Below are 24,713 nucleotides of genomic sequence, written 5' to 3' on the forward strand. Positions count from 1 at the left end.
ACAACAAACCAAACTCACCCCAAACTCAAACTCTGCCTGCATGACCAGAGTCTATAACCACCCTGGTTTACAAACACACACATCCAGGTACAGAAATACATGCTGACCTTTGACTTCACTGGCTCCTCTGAATGAACTGAAAATGAGAGGAGCCTGTCAATGGCTCATGAAGAAAGCTTTGTGGAAAAGCTACTGCCCAGCGGCTGTAAGGGCACCACAGCTCTTGTGCCAAGGAAGTTGCATCAATATTCATCTTGTCCTGAGTCATAACTAATTTTTTATGTATATATACATATAAATATATATGTGTATACACACACACACACACACAAGGCAAGGGGCAGGTGTGAGCCCCTGCTCCTCAGGGGCAAGCAGCCCTTCCCAAAAGCATGGACAGCCCTGCTGGAACACCAGAGCACTCCTCCCTCAAGAACTGTAGGGACAGGAAGATGTTGATGGCACAGCCTGCTGCCAGCTCTGCTCTCATAACAAGCCCAGCCCCTCTCTGTTACTGCTATGTCAGGGGAGGACAGTGAGAGAAAGCAGCTCTTGGGATGATACATGGGAGGCAGAGCTTCATTTATAACCCCACACACTGCTGGAAAAGGTTCAACTTTAAAAAGCATTAGGCTGGTTACCTTATGGGCCCCTGCAGAGCACAGAGTGAAATCACACCAACACAACAGGCCCATTAATCACCTCAGTGATTCCAGTGAGAAACAGCCCCAGTGACCAACTGCAAACTGAGTTCAGAAAATTACAGTCTGGTAGTTGGGTAACTCTAAAACACTGGTAGTACCTTTCTGTAGGGCTTCCCTTTTGATTCCTAGATGAATTCAAGTAGTTAATGTGGATTTAAGTCCAGTCAACAGAAATACACAGTGGAGAGCAAACAAAAGCATTTCTACCTAAACAAAAGAGTTACAAATAACCTACACTTAGATGATACAGAAGTGACTTTCTGCTTCACAGAACTTGGTTCACAAGGGAAAGAAGGATTTGAAAATTAGGAAAAAGAAAAAATAATTAACTCTTGATCTTCTGTATATGGAGGTATTTTAAATCAATTCAAATTACTTGTAATTGACTGATGTAGGGATTGTTTCAGAAAATATAGCAGGCTACAGCAAGCTTCTTCCATCCAGGATTCAGAAACTGGATTAATTTACACTACCTTTGGAAGAAGCCATCAGTGTCACAAATATTCACCAGGAGAGTGGAGATCAAACATGTAAAATCCCCCCAGTTCTTAGGGGTAAGTACATGTGCTCATCTGCAAAAAGCAATGATGGGTTTCCATGTGCTCAGAATTTTGTTTATCCACAAGCCTGTGCTATTTTCATCACTTCCCCTTCTAAGCCTGGGCTGACAAGACTCTGCTCCCCCACGCCAAGCAGCAGACCTGGGTGGGAAAATGACTTTTGCCCTAATGGGAGAGTGGGAATGGGAGTCACAGCAATTCCCTCAAACCATGTGGCTGCCACAGGCACCTTTTCACCTCTGCAGAAACCAAACCCTCAGGGCTGCTCTGGATGGGAACCAAATCCTTAAGAATTTTCCACACCTCCCTTCTCTTCAAGTCTTCACACCAAGTGACCCCACCTTGGACTCACCCTTGGAAGTTCAGGTCCCCAACACTCCCATGCAGATATCACAACACTTGGGGCAGTTTCTGAAGCCATCTTGTCTTTCAAAACGCTTTGTTTTGAAGAATAAAAGATGCACATCTAAATCTAAAGTAACATCCAACAGAGGAGTTGATCATCTCCTTGATAATGCAAGCTTGTAAGGTAGAGAAGAAACAAATCCTTGTTTGCACATTATAATCTATATTAAACAGACACTTAAGAAGTCAACAAATTCAATGTGTTAAGTAGCAACATTTTAATAAAGAAAGCAGAACCATACTTTGCTGTTAACAAATATTTTGAAAAAGGCTTATAAAATTAAACCTAAGCCAAGTATCTGGTGCATCTGCAGCTGAGAAGGAAACATCAGTACTCCAAACACCTGCTCAGTTTGTGTATTCTGCTTTCTTACAGAGGAAGTATGAGCTTCCAGTTGTCCAAGTGATTTAGAGAGCAATAAGCTATTGCTCAACAAGAACTGCTTTCTTAGATGCTTACAGACTAAGGCCAAAGAAGAAATTCACATGTTAAGCACCATCAACATGGAAGCCTGTCAAGGATATCAGTTTGAAGAGCCCAGATTTGTCCTTGGCTCCCACAGCTGGGGGTCAGCCAAGCACCAAGTGGGGCTCATGACAATGAAAACCAAACGACGGTGGAAAACACAGCCCAGTGGCAGCAGAGTGAGCTGAAGGCAGGGGCTGGGCAGCAGCAGGCCCTCAGTGTGCTCCATAGGGACGATGAAGGGTCAGAGTCCCAAAGCACTGCAAGAAACACAACACAATCAATCAGCTCACTTTCCAAACCAGCTTCCTTCTGCAGACTCTCGCATGGACAAAAGCCAGCCCGTGTCTGTCCCTCGGGGCAATCCCAACCCCTGACTGCAGGAGCCACCAGACAGGCTGGACAGCAGGGAGACCCCCAGAGGAAGGGCCCAGGGCAGCCCTGCCCACCCACCCACCCAGGGCAGCCCCTCAGCTGCAGGCCAGAACGCTAGGAGCACTGACTGGGGGCACAGGGGGCACTGGGGGGCACTGACAAGGGGCACAGGGGGCACTGGGGGGCACTGACTGGGGGCACAGGGGGGCACAGGGGGGCACTGACTGGGGGCACAGGGGGGCACTGACTGGGGGCACAGGGGGGCACAGGGGGGCACTGACTGGGGGCACAGGGCACAGGGGGGCACTGACTGGGGGCACGGGGGGCACAGGTGAGCACAGGGGGGCACAGGGAAGCACAGGGGGCACAGGTGAGCACAGGGGGCACAGGTGAGCACAGTTGAGCGCAGGGGGGCACAGGGGGGCACAGGTGAGCACAGGGGTCACAGGGGGAACAGGTGAGCACAGGGGGGCACAGGTGAGCACAGGGGGGCACAGGTGAGCATAGGGGGCACAGGGAAGCACAGGGGGCACAGGTGAGCACAGGGGGGCACAGGTGAGCACAGGGGGCACAGGTGAGCACAGGGGGCACAGGGAAGCACAGGGGGCACAGGTGAGCACAGGGGGCACAGGTGAGCACAGGGGGGCACAGGTGAGCACAGGGGGCACAGGTGAGCACAGGGGGGCACAGGTGAGCACAGGGGGCACAGGGAAGCACAGGGGGCACAGGTGAGCACAGGGGGCACAGGTGAGCACAGGGGGGCACAGGTGAGCACAGGGGGCACAGGTGAGCACAGTTGAGCGCAGGGGGGCACAGGTGAGCACAGGGGGGCACAGGTGAGCACAGGGGTCACAGGGGGAACAGGTGAGCACAGGGGGGCACAGGTGAGCACAGGGGGGCACAGGTGAGCATAGGGGGCACAGGGGGGCACAGGTGAGCACAGGGGGGCACAGGGGGCACAGGTGAGCACAGGGGGGCACAGGTGAGCACAGGGGGGCACAGGTGAGCACAGGGACAGCATTACCAGGGCACTCCTCCATCCCACAGCTCCTCCAGCTCAGATAGGGCCCCAGGGCTCAGCACACTGGGAGGGAGGGGAGGGGATTTCAGAGTCACAGAACTGCTCAGGTTGGAAAGGACCTTAAAGATCTCCTTGTTTTGTCAATATTCAGGCATAGATTATTTACAGGTCACTGACTCAAAGTGAACAGCCCATCCACCAGGGCCAGCCTGTGCTTCCAGACAGGATCCATACTCTAGATGCCATCTAAACAGTTCCAGAAGGAAGATTAGGCTAAAACAAATCGTGCAAACTCCCCTGCACCTTCTCAACCCATCCCCCAGATATTCTGCTGGCACTCAGGTTATCCTTGTGCAAACCCTCATTTCATGAGTTAGCAACAACGGGACTCATTTACTTTGAAAGTTTTACTTTGGCCCTCCTGGCTTCTATCATAACCTCAATATTACATTAAAAAGGCTTTTAAAACATAACATTCACAGCAGTGCAGGAGCTTTTCCTTGCAGTGGGCTCCTTCCCTGCCTGTCTGCGTGTGGCACCTTCACATTAAGTGCATGAGTTAAGATGTAGATTAGCAAGGCAAGGAACCTTTGCCCTTGGCATCCACACTCAGCTCTGACAGGAAACTTCAGGCTTTTTTTTCCCCCTACCAAGTGCAGAACCACTCATTACACATTGGCAGGGAAGTGCACATCTCCAAACTATACACATTTTCTCTTAGATAAGCAAAGGACTCAAGTGTTTATAAATATGAAAAGTTCAGCAGCTGGCTAAAAAGTTAATTCTCCAGTCTCACTTAATGAGCTTTGGGGAAAGTGGTAGGGGGATTTGTTCTAAAGTAAAGCAGAATGTCACACAAAACAGGACTTGCCAGACATGGCTCTGCTTTGCCCTATTTTCTGCCCCTAGATGGCTGCCACGGACAAAATGGCCAGGAATCCTCCAACAGGGAGCTAGGGAACAGCCACAATGAAAAATGTTTTCTCCTAATCTTGCAATCATAAAAATTAGCCAATTTTTAATTTAAGTCCCATGACTCCCCTCTTTGTTGTGAAAGTATAAAACCACTTTGGAACAGGGACTGTCTTAGGATTTTGTCCAATTCCCTGAAAAAGCAAGCTGTTTTGAGTAGGATACAGCATGAACATGCTGCACTATTTTTTCAGTACTTTAACAATAATTGACACTGGTCTATTGCAGTAACATAAGGTTCCAATGTCAAAAATGGGATTGATCTGCTTGGACTTGCCCAGAGCAGCAGTGCCAAGGCCAGGCTGGACAGGGCAGGGGAGGGGTCCCTGCCCATGGCAGGGTGGGACAGGATGAGCCTGGGGGTCCCTTCCCACCCAAACCACTCCATGATTGTGTGAAGGTGTGTTCAGTGTCTGCAGTGATCTGTTCACAGTCCTGCTGTCACTCTGCATCACTGCTAATCTTGCAGACTTCTTGGTGTCTTTGTATCACAGAAGGAATTGTGCAACCTCACTTCTGCAAGATGATATATCCAAGTCCTCCATCTATGTAATTATTAAATAAGAATTCATACTGAATGAAAAAGCAATCAGAGCCTTTTGTCTGCAATTCTGACAGAAGCTGTTTTATCTAGCAGTGTCTTTCAGTTTGTTCAGAGAGCTGCTCAGATTATCATCATCTGCATCCCTTCCTCCCTTCTGCCACTTACTGTGAGGAATCTGAGCAGCAGCTACTTCAGAAACAGAGCTGTTCTGATGGTCAAGAACAGTGTGGCTCTCCAAGAGATCAGAAATCTGAATGAAACAAACAGTGAGGCCCAGGGAGCACCTGCACTGGTACTGCAGCTCCTGAGGATCCTCTGCCACTGCCTGTGCACTGTCCTCAGCAGCACAGCTCACAGCTTGGAACCTGCAATGGTGCATGGAACCCTGCAATGGTGCATGGAACCTTAGAATGGTTACCATGGAACCCTGCAATGGTGCATGGAACCCTGGAGTGGTGCATGGAACCCTAAAATGGTGCATAGAACCCTGCAATGGTGCATGGAACCCTGGAGTGATGCATGGAACCCTGCAATGGTGCATGGAACCCTGGAGTGGTGCATGGAACCCTGGAGTGGTGCATGGAACCCTGCAATGGTGCTTGGAACCCTGGAACGGTGCTTGGAACCCTGCAATGGTGCTTGGAACCCTGGAATGATTTGGGTTGGAAGGGACCTTAGATTCACCTAATTGCAACACCCTGTCAAGGCTGGGACACCTTGCAGTGCCTCAAGGTGCTCCAAGCCACATCCAGCCTGGCCCTGGACACAGCAGGGGTTCAGCAGCCCCAGCACCTGCAGCCCCCAGGACACGGCCAGGCTGTGCCTGCAGCCCCCAGGACATGGCCAGGCTGTGCCAGCAGCAGCCCCCTGGGCTCCAAGCCCCCCAGGACATGGCCAGGCTGTGCCAGCAGCCCCCAGGACATGGCCAGGTTCTGCTGCAGCCCCCAGGACACGGCCAGGTTCTGCTGCAGCCCCCAGCACCTGCAGCCCCCAGACCCCGAGGCGGCGCCGGCGCTGCTGCTGCTGCTGGGTCACACTGTGTACATTGGAACCACTGAACTTCCTTGTGATTTTTGGCCACTTGGAATACTTTTAGCAATTTGCCAAGGTTTACCCTGTGATTTATTATGGAGGAAACAAACTCAAGCACTAACAAATGAAAATATGTAAACTCAGACTTTTCAAGTCCATAGAAAGGTATTCAACTCCTTAAACCCCTTCTGAGGCATTCAGCTCACTGTGGATTCAACTGCTGGGAAAAAAAGTTTGATTAAGAAGTAACTGAACTGTAATCTAAGGAGTCGCTGCTTGGCAATTAACATCTCCATATACAATACTTCTGAATTGCCATTCCTAAAACTGTGTTCCAGGTTTCTTGGAAATTCAAGAGTTGGAATTACACTTTGCATTGCTTTTATCTATGGCCAAAGCACTCCAGATAGACCAACTAGAACTTTATTATCTCAAATTACTCTATTTAATAAGTTAAAGAACAGTAAGATGAAAAATAGTTGAACTAACAAAATACATAGGAAAAATAATTTTAAAAGCTTAAAGCACAGGAATTAGTTGAAGATATAATGCTGAATGTAGCAAATAGTGATTGCTTTGTTACAATATGCTTGAGTGGAAAGGCTGGTATCACTAAATAGAAGATAATCTTCCATTTTTGGTATGAAAATTCAAGTAGATGTTACTACTACAAGAGAGTATGTATAAATTGCCATCAGCCATCACAGCATTATCTGTAGTTAACTATAGAAGCAATCTATTAACTAAAGCACAGAATCATAGAATGGTTTGGGTTGGAAGGGACCTCTGGCTGCAACACAACACGCCTGTTGTGAGCAATAAAACCAAAAATGTTACTTTGAGGCTGAGCATCATTTCTTCAAGTTTTTGAATCCCTCTGAAAACATCAGGAATGGAATCATAAGTACAATCATCTAGTAAGTAAAATATAGAAGAATTTTTATCATTAGAGTATGACTGAGAGTCAGTGTTAATTCTAGCTCAAATAGCAGAATACTGGAGGTTGCTATTTCCTTCTCAGCTGCCAATCTCAAGGGAGCAGTACAGAATTCCCTTTGTGCCTGATGATCTCAGCACACAATTCCCACTTCTGCTGATAACAAACTGCCACAGACTGTCAAGACCCCCTTTGTCTGTGCCTGCTACCACTGAGCTGGTTGAGGGGATGCTGTGGCAATGTGCATTCTTCTTGATCATCTCTTTTCACACTTCCAAACAACTAAACCCTGGGAAGTTTCCCCCCACACTTGGACATGTCACTGGACATCCCAACTGCAAAGCCAACTCAATTGTCCAGTCTTTTCTCTTTTTTCAAGAAACCCAGCAGAGGGAACTTCAGCAAGCAATTCTTTGTTAGCATAACTTTGACCTTGTATCTCTCTGGAAATCATACAACTCTGCTAATGCAGCCCTGAAAGAATCAATCAAGCAGACAGTAACTAGGGGCTAACTATGAACCCAGCCAATTACGAGCAGAACTGAAATCTGTCACCAGCATGCCCAACTACATTTTCCAGCATGAAGATCACCAGCACTGTGTGGAAATGAGGCCCCACTCCCAGACCTGTGTGACTCATAAAGCCAACACTGAGAGGAACAAAGTATTCCTGAAGAAGAAGGGCTTTCCTCCTGGCTCTCCATTACCTGTGGCATCAAACCTCCCAGCACACAAATGCCTTTTACCCTCTATTTTGACTAGCAAAGCCAGAATAAATGACTCCTTAAGAGTTCAGAGCTCTTTATTTGCTACTCTGCTCTGCTGCACAAGATCCACAGCTCAATAAAAGCCAAACTTACTGCTAGGAGTAGTTTGAGAAGCTGCCTATGCATTTGTTCCTCAGAATCCAGGGGAAGATGCCAAAGCTGCAGACAGCAGTTGCTAACAAATAAGTAAGGGAAAGAAACCCTAAAAAGAGCAGGGCAGAGAGGGAGAAGAGAGGCAGGCACAGAAGGTCTCAAAATTCCCAAAAACCCAAGAGATACCTCAGGAAGCCCCAGACAGAGCAAACACTTACTGCTTTTGCAAAAACAACCATCAGCTCAGGGAACTGGTGGGTGAGGAGAGCCAGCATGGCTGAAAAGGAGCACAGGCCTGCTGTGAAGTGGATGAAAAAGGGAAGCTCCTTCTGGGGGTACACAGAGACTTCGTGAAATGCTGAAAGGAAAAATGAACAACGTTGACATTTGATAATCAAAGACTGCTTTCTGAATTATTTATGGACCTGTAACTCATTTCTGGAGTTTAAAAAGGAAATATTCCTGCAGTACATCATAGTTCCAGTACTTTAACTTCTTAAAAATTTGTCCCGATATCACATGCTTGTTTTCATTATTAATAGTCTTTACATATTTGTTTTCATCATTAATATTCTCTTCCCAATCTTCTTTTTCACTTCCATGGGCTTTATTTTTGAAGCATTTCATCAGGCTCAGTTTTTGGTACCTACTTTTCTAACAGGACAGAGGCAACACCTGTAAGTTCACAAGTTGTCCAAATTACCCAAACCAACTAGAACATTCCAGGTGCTCTGAACTCTCTGGAGCTCTAACCCTGCTCCCTGGCAAGAAGGTCACATCTCTGCACCCTGTAAGGAGCTGAGCAAGTACAAAACAAGCAGCATGTTGTACACACATCTTTCTTAGCCCTTCTTGAAGACTTCTGGTTGCAGGCTACAGTAAATCAGCTCAGAGCAGCTGACAGAGCAGCCCTTAAAGAAAACAGTGCCAGGACTGGGTTATAAATTCTGTACATAGCAGCTCCTTGCAGTTTCCAATCTCTGGTAACAAAACCCCAAGCAGGTGATCAGCCAGGCTAGGGGTGCCATGGGGAGCTTTCAGCACTCACAACACTACCACTGGTCACTCCTGAGGACCTGCTGGGTGAATGTGCAATTACTTACTGGCTCTGGGTACCTGCAGCTCTGATTTCTATCCAATGATTTGAAAAGATTTTTAAATGAAGAAAAGATTAGTTCCTATAGACATAGGGAATTATAAAAGGACTGTCCTTCCTGACAAGCTCTTTTAAAAATCTAACAAAACCCTGAAATTATAAATGAGGGGTTTTTTTGTAAAATGAGAAAATACAATTGTATTCTTCCTTAAAATGAAGTCTGTGGAGGAAGAAGACACTTCACCCTCCCAGTTACTGTTTCTGAATGGTAGCACATTCAGGCACCATTAGAAGAGTAAACCCAGCAAGTTTCTCGTGCTCTTGCAACTAATTAATGGCAAAATGCTCAGGGCTTGTTTTTGCTTTAATGACATCATTCTGGAGCACCATTAAGAAGAATATTTGGAGATCCATGTGTAGCATCTATCAAGAGATGTTAATGGTACCCAGAGATTCATACTATATAAAAATTCACCTCATTTCTAAAACATGAAGCAATATAATTTAGGAAAGTGTTTAAAAAATAGGAACTAATTCTTTTTTGCAGTAGCTTTTCCTAGACTGGGAAATTAAAACCAAATTCAAAGTAGGTAAAGACAACTAGAGCTAATTCTGTACAGTTCACAGACATTTGAAAAATGCTACTCATCAGACCAATCCAGGTTTCTTGAATCATTGATTTGGTCAACATTATTTAAATAGCCACTTTTTTTAAATTAAGCATCAAGATTTCTCGAGGAAGTACTGCAATAAAAGTGTTAAGATGATTTTATTTATAGGTAGTTTTATATTTAAAACATAACAGGAATGCGTGAGTGATCCTGTTGAAATATCTGCATGTGTTGGTGTTTAATTATGCTGGGAAGTCTACAATTTAGGGTTAGTTGCTAACCAAGGAATTCCTTGTGCAATATCCTGCATAAGTGAGAAATGAGTAATTTAAAGCAGTCTGGGGGCAAATTTAAATTACACATTTTAAATATAACTTGAGGCTTTTAATAGAAACACGTCTGTGCAGTTTTCCTTTCCCCAGCTGTGGTCTCTGCTGGTGCTTTTGCAGTAGCCCTTTCCAGTCCCAGGGGAACTGTGCTTCTTCAAGATGCAGAACTTCAACCCCAAAGGAATTCAATTAAGATGTATAATTAACAGCTCAATTCCAATCTAAAGTAATGGTATTTTCCTAAATCTCATGAGTACAGGCAGTAATGACACAGTTTATTTGTCTTGCCCAAAGGAAAAAACATGTAGGCTCATCACTGCATAAAGTACCCTTGAAGCAAAGAGCAGCTGGATAAGACTTAACTTTTCAGTATCAAAAATTAGTATAAATCCATAGAAATACATGTATAAAAAGTTGCAGGAGGCAGCCAGCAGATAAATACAGACCACTGAACTAATGACAGAAGGCAATGCATGTTCTGTGGAGAACAACCAAAGTTTCTGTGTAAGATCACAGACAGGTTTTACAGGACTGGAACCATGGACTGATTCCTTGCTACAACAGCAGTCAAATCCATGAATTCTTTTAAAAGCAACTTCTAACAAACAGTCAGCTTTGTTGTTCTCAAGGTTGGCCAGACTCAGCCTGAATGTACCACACACAGATTTTGTCTCTGAAGGACTGAGGTATTACAGCATCAAGCTGACATTTACCACACACACATCAAGTGCTTCAGGATCTGCTGGGAGGGACATCAACAAATAGCTGAATCCCCTTCACAGGAAGCTCAAACTAAAAAAATCACAGTAAGGTAAATACAGAATACCACATACTGAATATGTCCTTAGCCTGTGTTTTATTATCATTACTGCTTAGAAACCACTCACTTGGCAACAGTTCTCTGTCTGCTGTCTCTGTGCAGCTCGGGTAGGGATAGAAAAGATGTCCTTTCTCTAATGGGTATGGGATCATCCTAAATGCTGCAAAAAGGATGAGCAACATTAGATCTGCATCTAATCAGGCCACCAGCTTCTCACAAAGAGAACCAATCATGTTTGAGGGGGTAAAGGCAGAGAGACTACTCTACTGTACAGAAAAAAAACAGAGAGATGCTTACTGCCTTCCCATGTGCAGTGCAGCAGGTTTAGAGCCCCTTCTATCCTCTTCCAGTGCTGGAGGTGGAAAAAAGCATAGGCCACTGCCTCACTGTCCCCTCGCTTCAGGATGTGCTCTGGAGGCAGCACGAGGCTCTTCATCTCTAGCAGGTACTGCAGGGAAAATAGAAAGCACACCTGGTGACACTGAGTGCTCCAAAAGCTCTGACTGTGAAACGTGAATGATCCTCTCAGGTGTAACTGGGCACAGAAGGGACCAGCTTCCACCACACAGCAGCCAGGCTGCACTGAGTGGGGAATGAAAAGGAACAAAACACACTCCTGTGGATATGACTCTTAATTAGGCTTTCACACACACATATGAAAAAAGAAAGCAAGAAAAAACATACAGCTTCAGTGAGACAAAGTAAAAATACATTCTTGTGGAATGCATTCAGTATAATGTTGCAGGTGCAACACCAATGAGGGACAAATTTAGGCTGATAAAAACCCCAAACCAACAGTATTTTTGCTCATTATTTCATCACTGACAGTTTCAATGCAGGCAGTTGAGGACTTGTTAGCTCTGAAGTATGAGCAGCAAACCTGAAAGTGTCAGAGTGCTAACCAAAAGAATAATAAACCAAACCCAGGAAAATCTTCCTTTAATGTGGTCTTACTGGGCTACCACAGAGTATTTTTGATTTCAGATTGTTTCAATTTCCACCCTCTCCTTCCATCAGCAGAAAATCAGATGCTCAGAGGGGTCAAAGAACACAAGGATTAATCATTTCCTATTCCTTTGCAACACAAAACATGCCATTTTCTACATGGCATGGTACATTAAAAAAGTCAGGTATTCATCTGAACTTTTTAAAACAGATGACTAGTTTTTAGGAGAATGAAATGACAGTTCCAACTCTACCTGAGAGCTGTCCTGTCCTACCATGCAGTGTCTCCTTCAATAACAGCCAAAGCTAATCTGTGCCTTTGATCACCATAGCTGGCAATTCCTCCCAGTGTCCCCCAAGTGGAAGAATGCAGCTAACTCACCCATTTATTTCAGCAGATGCCACAAACTATGAGATTATTTACTAATCCAGTTTGAGGACTTAACTTTTCCCATTCAGACTCTTCAAGGAATGTAGATGGGGTTGTGCCCCAGCCAAATAAAGCACATTTGCTGCCTGGCTAGGTTCTTCTCTCAGTGCCTTGGGCCTGCACTCTGCAGGGTAATATTCTTGCTAATCCCCTCTAATCCTCTTCAATTTTTTTTTTTTTTTAACACAGTAAAGGATCATTCACACAGCAGTGCTGTGGGAAAATGGTCTCAAATATCTGACCCCTGACCTGGCTCCTCATGCTCTCCACAGTGCCCACTTTTCCATGATGCTCACTGGGAATACAAACCCAGCAGTGGTGGCAAAGCCCCACTGCAAGTATTGCCACAACACACCAATGCTCAGCTCCAGCCTTTGCCTCTCTCTGAGCCCATGTTACCACACAAACAGAAAAATTCCTGTCTGGCAGGTTTTCACACTCATGTTTAAGCATAAAACAGGCGAGGTGTCAGTACTGAAGGGATCTCAGTACTGAACAGGTTTGGAAGTCTTTATACACAATATATAAAATCTCTAAGACATTCAGAACACGACTGCAAAAGATTGTTTCATAAAGTACCAAAATGGAGTTACAGATTTCTAACTTGAAATGCCTTAAGAGGACCACTTTTCTAGTTGGTCCTAACTTTCCAAATAAATCTCAGCCTTACAAAAGCAGAACAAAGAGAAACAAACCATATTTTGTTTTCCTTATGCAAAATGCTACGTACAAAAACAATCACTTTCATCAGATGTGCCAACAGAGGGACTTCCTGCTTTACATACACACTTTTAGTCTATGGGACTAAAACAGAAGAACAGAACAGAGTGGAAATTCAAAGATCAGATTTTCTTCCCCCTCTGTGATCCACAGGGCAAGCTGCTTCACTTCTCTGCCCTTATTCACTTGTTTGCTTTGACCATGGACATTTCAGGGCTCCAAACAGCCTGCACCAGTAAATTCTGCTGTCATCTAACCAAATGGTGTGCATCAAGGCAATATTGTAATGAAAAACCCACGAAGAATGGACAGATGTACAATTAGAAGAGAAAAGCAAGTTACTGAAAGCTGAGAACAGTTTCTGCATTTGTCTGCAGAACTACAAACCACATTTTAACAACAGCCTGCTTGAAACTATCTCTGACTTCTTTAAAAAGGTGTATGAGGCTCCAGAAACAACTGGAGGATACCCAAAACAAAAGAACTTTATCTAAAAGTTAAATGATAATGCATTATAAGCTTCTGCCCCTAAAGGCAGAGGCTAAAGAAAAACCTGTCTGAGACTGTCTGAAATGAAGTTGCTGGGCTCTTGATCAGTCATGCAAGCAGGCAGCAATTTCTCCCAGCAATTAGCTTCCCCAGTGCACATTCTATTGGACTGGACAGGCAGACAGGATCATCCCAGCCTCCCCAGCCCAGCCACTGGGGCTCCACATCATCTGCAGAGGATTAGAGGCTGCACTGAGCCAGCTCCTGCTCCAGCCTGCACACAGAGCACCACCAGCACAGCAAAAAGCCAAGCAGGATTCCATTTTCACCCAACACTCTGTGGAATCTGGGTTCTGATGCCAGACATTAAATACAGCCTGTGCTGATGGGCTCCTTATCTTGTTTACACGTGGATGCAGAAAATAAGAGCCTGCAGATCTTCCAATAACCATGGAGCCATGGTTGAAAGCCCAGCAGAATAAAGGGGTTTGGAATACTAGAGTGATTATTGTTTGGGGAACTTAACTTGGCTTCAGGAGCTTGGAAGCAGGGTGCTGGAATGAGATATCTTTAAGGTCCCTTCCAACACAAACCATTCTGTGATTACTTTATTACTTTAAGTATCTACATTTATATTTATTAATGTCCATCCTTATTGAGAGTAAAGGGCTTTCAGTAATACATTACTGGATTTTCCAATGAGTTAGGAAATTCCAAGTTTAAATTTTTGTGCAAAAACCCCTGTTTGAACAGCAGCTATCATTTTAAAAAAATCTGGCCAAAGAACATTTATGATATAAATACAAATGTTTTTTACCAACTCCATGGCTGGAGTTATAACCAAGTTCAAGAAAACATGGGCGTGGAAAGGCTCCAATAATAAAATTACATTATAATATGGTATTTTTCAGAATGCATTGGTCCACAACACAAGTGGTCCAATAGGAAATGAAATACTCTTACCTTTGGAACATGAGGGTTAAATTCCACAGCTCTGTGAATTGCTTCCACAGCATTAATTTCTGCTGTACTAAGCCCTCTTTTGGAGGCAGTTTCTGGGGAGAACCTGAGGAGATAAACCCACCTTGAACAGAAGTAATAAATAATAAATGCTAACCAGGTGATTTTTTGCACTACAAGCTTGGAGTTCATTGAAACTGGCTAATTTATCAAGAAAGATAATCAAACTCTTCTAGGAGAAAAACGTTCATGTTAAGACAGGTACCTTGACTGTCACCTTGCCCATGGGACATGAAAATTCCTGTCAGTCATGTCAGGTGAGTGCCCTGACCTTCACTCCCTGTTGCAGCATCCCCTGCATGGGCCCAGCCCACAGTGAAATGTCAGCACCAACCACCACAAACACCCTGCACCACCCCAAAACAAACCCCAAAAAGCAAAACACTGGAAACAGAATTTATACAAATGCACTTGGGCTTATGAAAACATCCTCACCTGTACTAACCTCATGGATGTTTAAGAGTAGTTTTAAATTGTGTTTTATTACAAATACATGTGTATGCATGAATACACTCAACTTGCTCTCAGAAATGTTACCATAATGTATTTAGGGATGTAAAAAAGACTAAAAAAATTAAAATAATCCTCTCATCAAAACAAAGACTTCTTTACAGATTAGAAATAATTTTAAAATCCAGAAGATTTAGAACTTTTTCCTTCATATTTTATATCAAAACCCAAGATTAGCAACAAACCATTGTTTTCACATGTCCTTGCTTACCTTTCTGAAACAGCTCTGGCTTTTAGCAGAGCTGCTGTGTAACATATTGCTGCTGACTTGGGAAGACTGATATCTGTGATAAAATAAAATAATTAAGCTATAAGATTCTATGACAATACAGACATTTTAAACCCACATCCTTTGAGTTAAATATTTTTCCTAGGGTATGGGAGACAATGAATGTAACATCTGGAACATTTCAACTGTGATTAGAAACTCTGAATTTCTTTGCACAGTCACCAGTCAGTCCCAGATTGAAAACTCCAAGTTGCATTTAGGTGATATGAGTTATTTTTTGTTTCTAAATGCACCAACACACAGAAAATGAAGCCAAAGAGAAATGCATGTATAAATACATTTAAGAACAGAATGGATTTCCTGTATTAACCCACAGTTTTAAAGTAATCCTCTAATCTTTACTTAATTTTGCAACTGTGCATTAACACAGTTTTATACAGTACTGAGACTGAGCAGAAGCTGATGGCAAAAAATGACATTACAGACAGGAAGATGAATTGTAACAAAAACGCAATTTCCGCTCTTCTGCAGTTCCACAGGGAAAATTCTGTTAGTTGTGCTGTGTAGAATATCTGAAGCCAAGTCTGAGCTGACAATTACAGATTAGAAGGTTAGCACTCCACAGTGCAAGTTTACTTTAAAAGCAGACAAAGTCTGGGGTCTAATTCCCAAGCACCACGTTGTGTATAGTCAGATGGCTCTTGCTGTTTTTGTAAATCCCATCCTGGCCTGTCCATCACTTACTGCAAGTCTGGCTGTTGTGTCAAGCAAAACACAGGGGTGCTGCAGGCTTTCTGAAGCTCATACTCATTTTTCCAGATGCTTAGAAAAAAACAGCAATGCTTTCTTAAGAAAGTGTCACAATTCCTGGTGTTAACAGAAAGAAGCACTGGGCAAAGTGCAAATGGTTTTCAGCAATTGAAAAGAATCCACACAGAAGAGCATCAAGGAACAGGAGCTGGGTGCTAGGCTGGCCGTGTACAAGTGCCACAGGATTTTGGGCAAAAATATCACACCTTTGATTCCCTGAGGCAATGAAGAACTGACATAAGAGAGAACTCAACAACTTCTGAGAATAACTGTCATAAATCCTGGTATGTCCCTCCATTCCCAAGGTGAGCTAAGGCCCTGCTCTGACAGCAGCCATGTACACTCATGGAGTGGGCACACCTGTGTGGCAAAACTGAGGCATCATAAAATAAGAATGTATTCTATTAGCCTTTATTTAGACTCACACAATCTGAAAACTACTAAATGAGATGGAAAGTGAAAGCAAACTGCACCATTGGATGCACACCACTGATCTGGGGCAGCAGCATGTTTGCACACTGCTCATCTCTGACAAACCTCAGCATTGCAGAAGCACAAGATCAAGCCTGGAGGATGACAAAAAGGAAAATGACCTTTTCCAGCTTATTTCCATCAATTACTTACAGGGCTGTATGATGGCTGAAAAAGCCTGATGAATTTAGGCATATGCAGGGATGTAGAAGAGATTAATTACAATAATCCTTGAATTGAAGCATGGATTTCTTTACAGATTAGAAGTAACTTAAAAAAATAGGAAGTAATTCCTATGCAATTTAGCTTGCCTAAATTTGACCTCAGCAGACAACAGGACAATTTACCTGCACCCCACAAGCAGCCATTTGTCACTGATGAGGGGAATCTGCTCACCCTGCTGAGGCCATGGGCAGACACCCCCTGCCCACCCCACTCACACCCTTCCTCAAAACACCCACATTTCCCAGCATCACTTACCATCATACTTGGCTAAAACTGCCTGGACATCTGCATAAGCCTGTAACTCCAGAAGGGCCTCCAGAAGGTTCTCATGGATGTTCAGCATACTGAGAAGTGGAAACTCTTTCATCAACTGCAAATCAGGAAAGAGAAATAATTGACATATAGAATTGCAGTTGAATCACTGAAATAATTAACAGAAATCAGTACAATAATCCAGGAATTTTTGTTTCTGTTGTCTCAGAGTGTTAGAAACTGGAGAGGAAGCAGCATGAACAGGACTGCATTCCAGAAAAATCACAGAATGGTCTGGGCTGGAAGCAATCAAAGCACATCTCACTCTAACCCCCTGGACACCTCCTGCTAGACCAAGTTACTCAAAACTCCATCCAACCATGATGTGAAAATCTGATGAAAAATAATTCAATTACATTCATTATGATGCCTAGAAGTTAACTTAAAAGCATGAGTTAGGACAATGTGACTGAAAACAATGGCTAGCTCAGTTTTTTTTAACTTTTACTTACATCTCTCATCATTTTTACTGCTTCTCGTATTCTTCCAAGTTTCCTGGCACACATAGCTAATCTCCTTTTCACATATACCAATACATTGGTGTCTCTTCCTGATTGCAAAGAGAAAAAAAAATCAGTCTATCCCTTTCAATCCTTCCCTGTCCTAATTATAACTTCAGTTTTACACTTCTGCTCACACAAACCCAGGAGTTCATGTGACTCCAAGCCCTTACTCAGCTGTGCTTCGTGCTGGGGGCTCTGGGAATGGCAGTTCTGAGATTTTCTGTAAATCATTTCTCCTGCTTTCAGAGCCTGCTTGAAATATTTCTCAGCATCCACAATAGTTGTTGCTTCTTCCTCAGCCAGCAGGACATATGCAGTGGCACAACTAAAAAAAGAGAAAAACCTGCTAGTTATTTTGAGGGAGAAAGTTTATTATTTTTAGTAGGTGTTAGAAGTATTAGAAATGGGCAAGATTCACTTATGTTTAAGATGTAAGCATTGACAATATTAAAATTCCAAAATACTGACTTGAGTTCAAGGGGGGAGTGACAGGAAAAAAAACCAAAAACTTTTCCATTTTACAGAAAAACACACACCCCCCTCCCATGTGGAAAAAAAGCAAAGGAAAAAAATGTTAAAGCAAGTTAAATTATTTTTCTTGAAACTGTAAAAATTATCTGTAATTGTCTGGAAAGGTTTTTCTTTGTTTGGTTTGCTTTTTCAAAACCAGGAGGTTCTAGAACATCTTACACAAAAATAACAAGACAACATAACAAAGTGGATCAGAGTTGTGGGTGAAATTCTTTGGTTTATACTAGAGAGTATTTTTTAATCCTTTACAGGAGTGGCATCTGTGAATTCCAAATGCAGTTGTACCACAATGCCACCTCTGACATACATGCTCTCATATTCAGTTAAGGCCACTCCAGACCTGACTAACATTTCTCATTTGTTACTGCCACTAACACGAGATTTAAAGCAGCACAAGAGGTTTTCAGTAGGCCAGTTCAACACCTCAGGGCAATTTACAGCCCCACGTGCAACTCCCAGCCCGAAGAGTCCCCTTTAAGCACTCAGAACTTTGCTAAAGGTGAATGAGTAGGTAAGAAAGTGGAAGTGTGCTCAGTGTGCTTCCCCTCAGCCCTTCCCAGGGGAAATGCAGCAGCTGAAGGTGCCAACTCACTCGTGGTTGAGCTCCAGAGCCTGCCGTGCTGCTCGGATGCGGGCCTGGGGGCTCCTCTCGCGCCAGGCTTTCTGCATCACTGCAGGGAAGCACAGCAGGGCTGTCAGGGACTGCACACACCTGGGGCCACCCAGGCACCACCTCTCATTAGCACCCCCTCCCAGCTGCAAACTCCTCTTTGCTCTACCACTGAGATAAAGGAAGAACAGACAAGTGTTTCAATTGCAGCCTGCTCCTACCACAAGCATCAAATTCTTGCAACAGCTCCTTACAGCACAAGTTTAGTTCAAGAAAGCAACACCAGCAGGAAGATTCCTCAGTGACCGTTTCAGAACTCCCACACAGAGCACAGACACAGCTTACACAACCAGGCAGATGTACAATTTCTAAATTGCTACAGATTTTTGGAAACATTTCCCAAGATTTGTTGAAAGCTTGGCAGGAGCAATTGTTAAACACAGGTTCTTGCATAGACCTGCACAGAACTTTAATATCAGCTTTCAAACAGAACTTCAAAGAAAACAGTGATGGAGTAAGCGGTGTCCTGCACAGGTAGGGTTTTGTATTTAAATATTGCAGCTGTGGCTGCCCCTGGATCCCTGGCAGTGCCCAAGGCCAGGCTGGACACTGGGGCTGGGGGCAGCCTGGGACAGTGGGAGGGTCCCTGCCATGGCAGGGGTATGGGACTGGATGAGCTTTAAGTTCCTTCCAACCCAAACCATCCTAGGATTCTGTTCCAGGATTATTTTCATACAACTGTCAGATCATAAGGGGTTAACAATTTATTTTTAAATTTATAAAGCACATTTGTGTGGCATCACATGGCAAAGCCAATTCAAGATGTACATTCATCAGCGTATTAAAAAGCCCTCTAGGGAACAAGTAAAAAGGGTGAGATCTATTCAGAACTGTACTTTGAACTACAACTTGAATTCAAAATTATTTCAATGCAATGACACTAAATCCCTCCCCACCATGCTTCCATTTGGTAGAACTGGAAAACACAAGGTGAAAACCAATTTCTAGGAAAACAACACTCTCAGAGCTCCCATTTTCTATGCAGGATTACTAACTTTCACACCAAAAACCAGTCCTGAAAGAACTCCAAAACCTTACATTCATGGAGTTCTATATCTGGCCTATCTCAAGGACGATAAGAAAACTGAAGAATCCATACATGTTTCTTTTGGAACAAAACCTCCTGCTGTCCAACAAGAATAACGTGGAAAAATATTTGAGTTTTCTTTCGGAAACAAAATATTAGTCTTGGCTCAGCAAGCGAGACAATTCACTCCCTTTTGTGAAATAAAAACACATCTTTCATATCAAACATGTCACATTCAGCTGACAAGGAACACCTCCGGAATGTGACAAATTGACAATAATTCACACCCACACTGACAATAACCAGGTAAAGAACATTTTCTGCACCAAACATGTGGAACACAAAGAAAAAAATCTGGAGACTGCACTATTCATTACTAAGGGTTTCAATGAGACCACATTTTGGCTGTTGAGAACATAATCCAGGTTTTCAGCATTGTGTTAATTATTTGAAATGTATGAGATCTTAAAAAATGTCAGGATCCTGACAGCACTAAAGCTGTAGGGAAGGCACAACATAAACCAGTATCTTTCCACTAAATTTCAAGGCCAGGCTGGAGGGGCTTGCAGCAGCCTGGGACAGTGGAAGGAGTCCTTGCCCATGGCAGGGATGGAACTGGTTTTGTGCAGCCCAAACCACTCTATGATGCTCCACATCTATCAGACCCCTTCAGCAGCTGAGAAAGGGCAGTTTCAGAGTGTCTGACACAATAACCTGCCCTCACTGGAGTTCACTGGAAGCACAGCTGGCACAGACAGCAGTACCTGTGTCTGAAGGGCGAAGCGCGTCCGTGTCACACGTGAAAAACGTCTGATGATCTTGAGCAGACAAATTCATGTCATAGTAAGTAAGAGGCTCCTTCCCAGTCACCCACATGTACCTAAAACAGCAGAAATGTCACGAGGAGGCATTCCTAGAAATCAGCAGTGCTGATACCAAGGGGATAGCTGATGTGCCTAGTGCACAAAATCTCTAATAGAACACTACAGTAATCAAATATTAAAGCTACCAACACAAAGTTTCAAGCACTGCTGTTCAATAATCTGTAAAGTTCTGAACTGCTTGAGAACTGGCTTCCTAGAAAGCAGCTTTTCCCATGAAGTAGCACCAAGAGACTTACAATATAGTTTAATAAAACAGAATTTAGATTGAGAATCACTGTCTCAACCTCTGAATAAAGTTTTTTTTTCCTACTTTATTCTCAAAAAGCCCAGATGTTACAGTAATATTTTTGTTCTTGACACTGAAACCAAAGGTTGGTTTGGTGCCTTTTGAACACAGGATTCGTATCAAATACCCCTATGATCTTACAGGTCTGCAGCTGTCTCCTGACATTACCAGTGCAAGCTCTGGGAAGAAGTCATGTGCATGCCCCCAATTCAATTTAAAAATATGCAGTGGAAAGCAAGATAATTAATACCTGCTATACTCTGCCCCTCTGAAAAGATTGAGAGGATTTCGCCACACTTTGCACTCTGAGGAATAAAAAAAAAAAAACAACTTTTAAAATTAAAAGCACAGCAAGTATTGCTTGAAGTTAAAATGCAGTAATCCAAAACCAGTTGTGCTTTCAAAAACTGGTTTAATTTTATTATTATGCAACCCTCATCTTCATAAACTTCTGCTATTCCTTAAATATTTTTGCTCTTCAACATTTCTGGGGTACAAAAGCACAGGGTGGGAAAATGAAGCAATGCACGTACACTCCTGCAATATTTACCTTGCACACATTTAGAACATTAGTAAATAACTAGTATTACTGAAACATTTTTAGCTAAATGTTTAACATTTGCTAAACTATATTTTTAACAATGAATGGTTTAGAGTGAAAAATGTCATAATTTATTTTGTTTTCACTACTGCTAGCACAACAGAGATGCAGGTGTGTCCCTTGGTCCGTGCAGAGCCCAGGGCACTGGCAGGCTCCTGGAGCCATGGAGTGTCACCTGCCAGGCTCCTGGAGCTCCTGATGGGAGCCATGGAGTGTCACCTGCCAGGCTCCTGGAGCCATGGAGTCACCTGCCAGGCTCCTGGAGCTCCTGATGGGAGCCATGGAGTCACCTGCCAGGCTCCTGGAGCCATGGAGTCACCTGCCAGGCTCCTGGAGCTCCTGATGGGAGCCATGGAGTGTCACCTGCCAGGCTCCTGGAGCTCCTGATGGGAGCCATGGAGTGTCACCTGCCAGGCTCCTGGAGCTCCTGATGGGAGCCATGGAGTGTCAACCTGCCAGGCTCCTGGAGCTCCTGATGGGAGCCATGGAGTGTCACCTGCCAGGCTCCTGGAGCTCCTGATGGGAGCCATGGAGTGTCACCTGCCAGGCTCCTGGAGCTCCTGATGGGAGCCATGGAGTGTCACCTGCCAGGCTCCTGGAGCTCCTGATGGGAGCCATGGAGTGTCACCTGCCAGGCTCCTGGAGCCATGGAGTGTCACCTGCCAGGCTCCTGGAGCTCCTGATGGGAGCCATGGAGTGTCACCTGCCAGGCTCCTGGAGCTCCTGATGGGAGCCATGGAGTGTCACCTGCCAGGCTCCTGGAGCCATGGAGTGTCACCTGCCAGGCTCCTGGAGCCATGGAGTGTCACCTGCCAGGCTCCTGGAGCTCCTGATGGGAGCCATGGAGTCACCTGCCAGGCCGTGGGCGCCGTCCCCCGGCGAGAAGCGCGCCGGCGCCGGGGGGCTGCTCTCTGCCCCCCCGAGGAGGGGCCGCAGGTGGCTCGCTGACACCTGCTCAATGAACGACGTGCCGTACTTCCTGAAGTGCCACCACTCAAACACCTGCCACAGAGAAAAGCACCAGGCTCAGGAGGCAGCAGGGATGCAGAGCCAGCCCTCACACAGGAACACTGGTGGCCTGTCCTGCCGTGCAGCAGCACTCACAGAACAGCAGACTGGAAAAACAGAAACATTTTAGGCAAATGCTATGTTCCTCCCTGCCCAGGTCATTAGGGTAACTCACAAACCCTTTCACAAGTGCCTCTATAGAGGAACTGGGAACAGAGGCAAAAAACTATTATATCCTCTTTTTGTGGTGAGGATTATTCAAACTGCAGGCCCACACATAGTACTAAATTTGTAGTATTCAACAGAGGTGTAGTTCTATCATTTCACAAAAATAATCTAAAAGAATAAAGGCTAAAACTGCCCATTAAACTGAGATGTTCTGCTAACCAGAAAGAGAGAGGCTAACAGAGTTAACAGCAGTGACAGACACTGCTGTATTTTTGGGCCAAAAATATTACCATCTCTTTTTACAGCCATTAAAAATACCTGCACATCACACCCTCAAGGACTACAGCAAACTGTCAGATCCAGACCCCCTGGATCCTGTGCCTGGACCAGGTCCTGGTCCCTCCTCTCTGGTGACCAGTGACAGCACCCAAGGGAGCAGCTGGAGCTGAGTCAGGGGCAGTAAACCATTCTGGCACTCATACAGCCCCAACATACAACACAGCAAAAGAATTGCAAAGATACATCAGAGAAACTCCTTCCCAGCACAAAGGCACCCTCTAGAGTCAGATATTCATTCCCTTTACCCCTCAAAGTCATCTGAGAGGTGCTAAAGCTGTTTAAAAAAAAAAAAAAGAAGTGGACTACTTACAAATATCAGTCCAGATATAAAAGATGAAGTTACTGTAAGGGCAAAGTAGAATTTTGGAGTCAAAGTGCTTAAGAACACAGTCACTGTTAAGAGAAACAAAAACAAAGACTTAATAAGTAGAACTGAAAAACAAAATGACTTGTCTATTAAAGAATGCCAAATAGCATGGAAATATACAGCACACTATAGGCCAAGCAGCTCTATACACTGTTAGCTTGTTTGTATCTACCTGTGACAGCCAAATTTTATATCCAACCAAAACAAACAAAAAAACACTGTGCATTTCTAGCCAAAGCATCTTATGGTTTCACCCATACAGTGGCTGGAGGACACAACAAGCCAATATAATGTATTATTTCACTTTAAGAGAAAATCATCCTGTTTAGATGCAAATTTCTATTCAGTGCTAAGACAGATGTTCCCACAGAGCTCTCCCTCCTGCTATGGAGAGCACAGTGCAGGGAATGCACACATGTACTGGTGCTCTGCCCATGGTTTGGACTCAAACTGCACATCAGCCTCAGCAGCTGCCCCCAGTGCAGGGCGGACAGGGACAGTGGGGACAGGACAGGCTCCAGAGGACAGACTGACAGAGCCCGGGGGGACAGGACAGGGCACCAGAGGACAGACTGACAGAGCCCAGGAGGGACAGGGCTCTAGAGGACAGACTGACAGAGCCCGGGGGGCACAGGGCACGAGAGGACAGACTGACAGAGCCCGGGGGGCACGGGCAGTGCCAGGCCCCAGCTGTGCCCCCAGCCCGGGGGTTGGGTGACAGCTCAGAGCGCCAGAGTGAAGGGAGGATGCACAACCAGCCCAGCTCCCTCAGCCCTCCGGCGCCCCAGCCCTTCCTCCCCGCTGGACACGCTCCAGCCCCGCAGCGCTCCTGCGGAGCGGAGGGTGCCAGAGCTGGGCCCGGCACCGGGCACACGGGGCGATCCCGGCCCCGCTCCCGCTCGACACATCTCCCGACACAGCCCAGCACGCTGCTCCCCAGGCAGGGGCCGCCTCCCCCCGGCGCCATCCGCCCTCACCGGCCGCCAGGCCGTCCCGGAGCCGCACCGGCACCCGCAGCACCGCATACACGAGCCCGAGCCCGGCGGCCAGGGCCAGGAGCCCGCGGGCCCAGGGCGCCGCAGCCCGGCGCCGCAGCTGCTCCCAGCGCCGGAACGCCGCGGGCGGCCCCCGGCCACCGCCGCCACTGCCGCTGCCGCTGCCGCTGCCCTCCGCCATCACCGCCGGCGGGGCACGCCGGGACAGGGGCGGGACAGGCACGGGGCGGGGCTCCGCCAGCGCGGGCCGCCCGCTCACACACCGCATGGCCGCTGCTCCAGGGCGAAGCGCGGAGCGATCGCCCACCGCACCACAGCCGGGATCCCCGGAGGCTGCGGGACGCGGCAGGTTCGCCGCCGCCGTGTTCCCGGGAGCGAAAAACCTGCCCGTTCCTATGATGGTGGCAGCACGGCGTCTGCCCGCAGCTAAGATGGCGACGGCCG

General features: G+C 45.5%; 1 protein-coding gene across 3 annotated transcripts; it reads right to left on the reverse strand.

Moving 5' to 3' along the window:
• Positions 1-1,860: 1,860 nt before the first annotated feature.
• ST7L (suppression of tumorigenicity 7 like) lies at positions 1,861-24,702 on the reverse strand. Of its 3 annotated transcripts, none has more exons than XM_079327011.1 (16): positions 24,533-24,702; positions 23,218-23,300; positions 22,244-22,394; positions 21,042-21,096; positions 20,386-20,501; positions 18,517-18,595; positions 17,564-17,718; positions 17,343-17,440; positions 16,834-16,948; positions 15,055-15,127; positions 14,277-14,379; positions 11,027-11,177; positions 10,797-10,889; positions 8,088-8,231; positions 2,590-2,652; positions 1,861-2,392 (listed from the first exon to the last, which is right to left on the reverse strand). In XM_079327011.1, exons 5-15 carry the CDS (start codon positions 20,495-20,497, stop codon positions 2,603-2,605), a joined length of 1,173 nt encoding a protein of 390 aa, XP_079183137.1. In that variant the 5' UTR covers positions 20,498-20,501; positions 21,042-21,096; positions 22,244-22,394; positions 23,218-23,300; positions 24,533-24,702; the 3' UTR covers positions 1,861-2,392; positions 2,590-2,602. The 3 variants fall into 3 exon arrangements, with proteins under 3 accessions (XP_079183137.1, XP_079183135.1, XP_079183136.1); XM_079327009.1 differs by lacking the exon at positions 24,533-24,702 and adding an exon at positions 24,252-24,494; XM_079327010.1 differs by lacking the exons at positions 2,590-2,652; positions 24,533-24,702 and adding an exon at positions 24,252-24,494 and having other exon boundaries at positions 2,327-2,392; positions 8,092-8,231.
• Between the last annotated feature and the right edge of the window lie 11 nt (positions 24,703-24,713).

The sequence above is a fragment of the Erithacus rubecula genome, assembly GCF_903797595.1.
Source record: "Erithacus rubecula genome assembly, chromosome: 26".
Lineage (NCBI taxonomy): Eukaryota > Metazoa > Chordata > Aves > Passeriformes > Muscicapidae > Erithacus > Erithacus rubecula.

Coding starts and splice junctions, on each gene's coding strand:
- ST7L (XM_079327009.1), bottom strand. CDS start 24,450: ATGGCGGAGGGCAGCGGCAGCGGCAGCGGCAGTGGCGGCGGTGGCCGG. Junction 22,395..23,217: donor TTATATCTGGACTGATATTT/GTAAGTAGTCCA, acceptor TCTCTGTGGCAG/GTGTTTGAGTGGTGGCACTT. Junction 18,596..20,385: donor GCTTCGCCCTTCAGACACAG/GTACTGCTGTCT, acceptor GCTTCCCTGCAG/TGATGCAGAAAGCCTGGCGC.